We start from the raw sequence: 2,503 nt of genomic DNA, 5'->3' as shown, positions 1-2,503 counted from the left end.
GGAAAGAGTCACCTGAAGTAATCTCTTCTCCAGCGCTCCTCAAATGTCTTACATATTCATGTCCCTGCCTCTTGTTCACATTCTCCATGGTATGCATCCCCCAACCCACACTAAGATTGAGATTCTAAAGAGACTTAAAATCTCACACAACAACCAGGGTGTCCATCAGTAGGGAAATAGTTAGAGATTAAGAGAAATGATTAAAGAGCTATCCATATTATAGAATAATACGCAGCCAAGGAAAAAGATTAAGCAGATCTGTAAGGGCTGCATGGAAGATATTTGCGATACACTGTTGAGAAAAAGTTGCAGAATCTTACAAAACAAAAGTTCAATCCCACTTTTGTTTATTAAAGTCTTTGATCGTAATATAGAAGTATATACTGTAAATTGCCAATAGTGCCCCCTCCCCCTTAGTAGAAGTGAGAGAGGGGAGAATAAGTGGATAGGAGAGTCTCACTTCTTATTTTCAATGCTTGGGTTCTATTTGAATTATTTTCAACAAACAAGAACAAAAGTTTCATTTTTTTTTTAATTTTAAAAAACATGTACACATTCACCCACTCCAAAAGAAACTTCCTTCTTTATTTCTTGAACTTTGAATCCTATCTTCTGAGAGATTCAGTACATCTTTCCATCACAGCCTCCAAAGAATCTTCTTCTGCCTCATAAACTGGACTGCACAGAGGATCAAGAGAGAGTCCAAAATGTGGCCATTGACGGACTTGAGACAAATCACTGTCTATGCCTTAGTGAACCTTGATATGAGATTGAGAACATAATTCCTTCTCCTTAGTTTATATAATACGAATTATATAATGCTGCAACAAACTTGGGCTGAAAAAGGAACACCCTGCAAAAATAGCACTAGTAATAAGCCAGTTGCATTGATCATCCAGCATAACTGACTTGTGCTGGGTTGCAGGTTCTGGAGCGTGAAGAGGCTTTGATAAAATTACAAGCAGACTTTACTTCCTATACAACCACCCACCGACATCCCCCTAGCTCCTCAGAAGATCGTGAAGACATCAAAAAGGTGGGAGAACTTTTGCTTATGTGTGCCTGGTAGGATTGGGCCGAGTTGGGTTTGATTCTGGGTTCTCCTATTGTTAAAATTTTTATACTACATTTTATATTTTATTTTATATTTGTGTCACGTTGGTTAGCCTTGCCACAGGATAGTGTATATAATGTATGCCAAGCCCCCAAGGAGTGTGTCTGGCATGATGAGATTTTGGAATTGAATTTTGGAATTGCACCTGTCTCTTAACTCACATCCAATGGTACATCTAAACAAGACAGAGGCTCCTTTTGGCTTGCTAGCTTCAAAAGAACCATCCAGCCTTCTAGTTTCTGGCTGGAGTTGAAAAGCAACATATTTAGGGAAGATTATTCATTCAAATCCACTCCCTTTTAAAAAAACTCTTATGTTTTCAAAATTCAAAGCCATCTCAAAAGTTGATTCTAATAATGAATAAGCATTTAAACCATGTAAACAAGTGGCACGATTTGACCAACAAATATGACAGTGAAAACTAGGTTAGGGTCCCTTCTAGGAGGTCTAAAGTCAGTCACGCCTGAACTCGAGGTACAAGGCAAAGCCAGCCACACAAGGCCATGCTGATGCTGAAATACTGGCAAAGCGGAGTGGCAGAGAGAGTCAACACATCAGCTCTCCAAGGGATCCTCTAGTTGGGGAGTGGAGATGCTTCTTTTTCCAGGACTTTCTGATCCCACAAGGTTTGGATGAACTTTGGAGCTCTTCCTTGTACATCTGTCAATATTTATTTTAAAAGTCAGTCCCATGTTATTCACATCCTGACCTACAGCAAGATCTCATACACTCCATGTTTGTTTTCTTTTTGTCTGAGAAATGTCTTTATTTCTCCCTCACTTTTTAATTTTTTATAGTGGTAAAATACACATAACATTAAATTGACCATCTTAACCATTTTTAAGTGTACAGTTAGTTGTGTTAAGTATATTCTCATTGTTGTGCAATAAATCTCTAGAACTTTTTCATCTTGCAAAACTGAAACTGTATCTACTAAACACAAATTCTTCTTTAACTCTCCATTTTTTTAAATGATACAGACTTCCTCAAGAAACAGAATCCACTTTCACCCACCATTTTGTATATCCTACCCAAAGCCTTCACATTATGTGAACATTCTATTCGGACTAGAACTACCCACATCACAGTTAATGCCAGCCGTCCTCTCCTCCCTCAGCTGGCCTGGCGCACACTGGGCCTTTGAGTCGCTGTAGGGCCCACACCCAGGTCAGACGGTGATTGCCCTGCATTTCTCCAGCTGTCCCCCTCTGTCTTCATGCTGCAACCCTCCTTCACTGTCAACTGTGAAATCACATAACTATCTCCCCAGCATCCCCTGATGCCCAGACAACTAATTGTTCCTCCTTGGCCACATGTACATGTTCCTTCCTGCCTTCTCTGGTTACAGCCCCTTCCCCTCTCCTTCAGGGTAGAAGCCAAAGTTCCTGC

The 2,503-nt window shown here is 40.1% G+C and overlaps 1 protein-coding gene across 1 annotated transcript in view; it reads left to right on the top strand.

Annotated features, from left to right (window-relative positions):
• PMFBP1 (polyamine modulated factor 1 binding protein 1) overlaps positions 1 to 2,503 on the top strand; it is a 36,577-nt gene that overhangs the window by 17,911 nt on the left and 16,163 nt on the right. Inside the window, exon 5 of the mRNA XM_007463001.1 lies at positions 926 to 1,036. Coding sequence (XP_007463063.1) covers positions 926 to 1,036 — 111 coding nt within the window. The remainder of the gene's footprint in view (positions 1 to 925; positions 1,037 to 2,503) is intronic.

This window comes from Lipotes vexillifer, unplaced genomic scaffold, assembly GCF_000442215.2.
Source record: "Lipotes vexillifer unplaced genomic scaffold, Lipotes_vexillifer_v1.1 scaffold70, whole genome shotgun sequence".
NCBI classification, from domain to species: Eukaryota; Metazoa; Chordata; class Mammalia; order Artiodactyla; family Lipotidae; genus Lipotes; species Lipotes vexillifer.
Note: the sequence above shows the minus strand (reverse complement) of the source record. Positions and strands in the feature narration are given on the sequence as shown.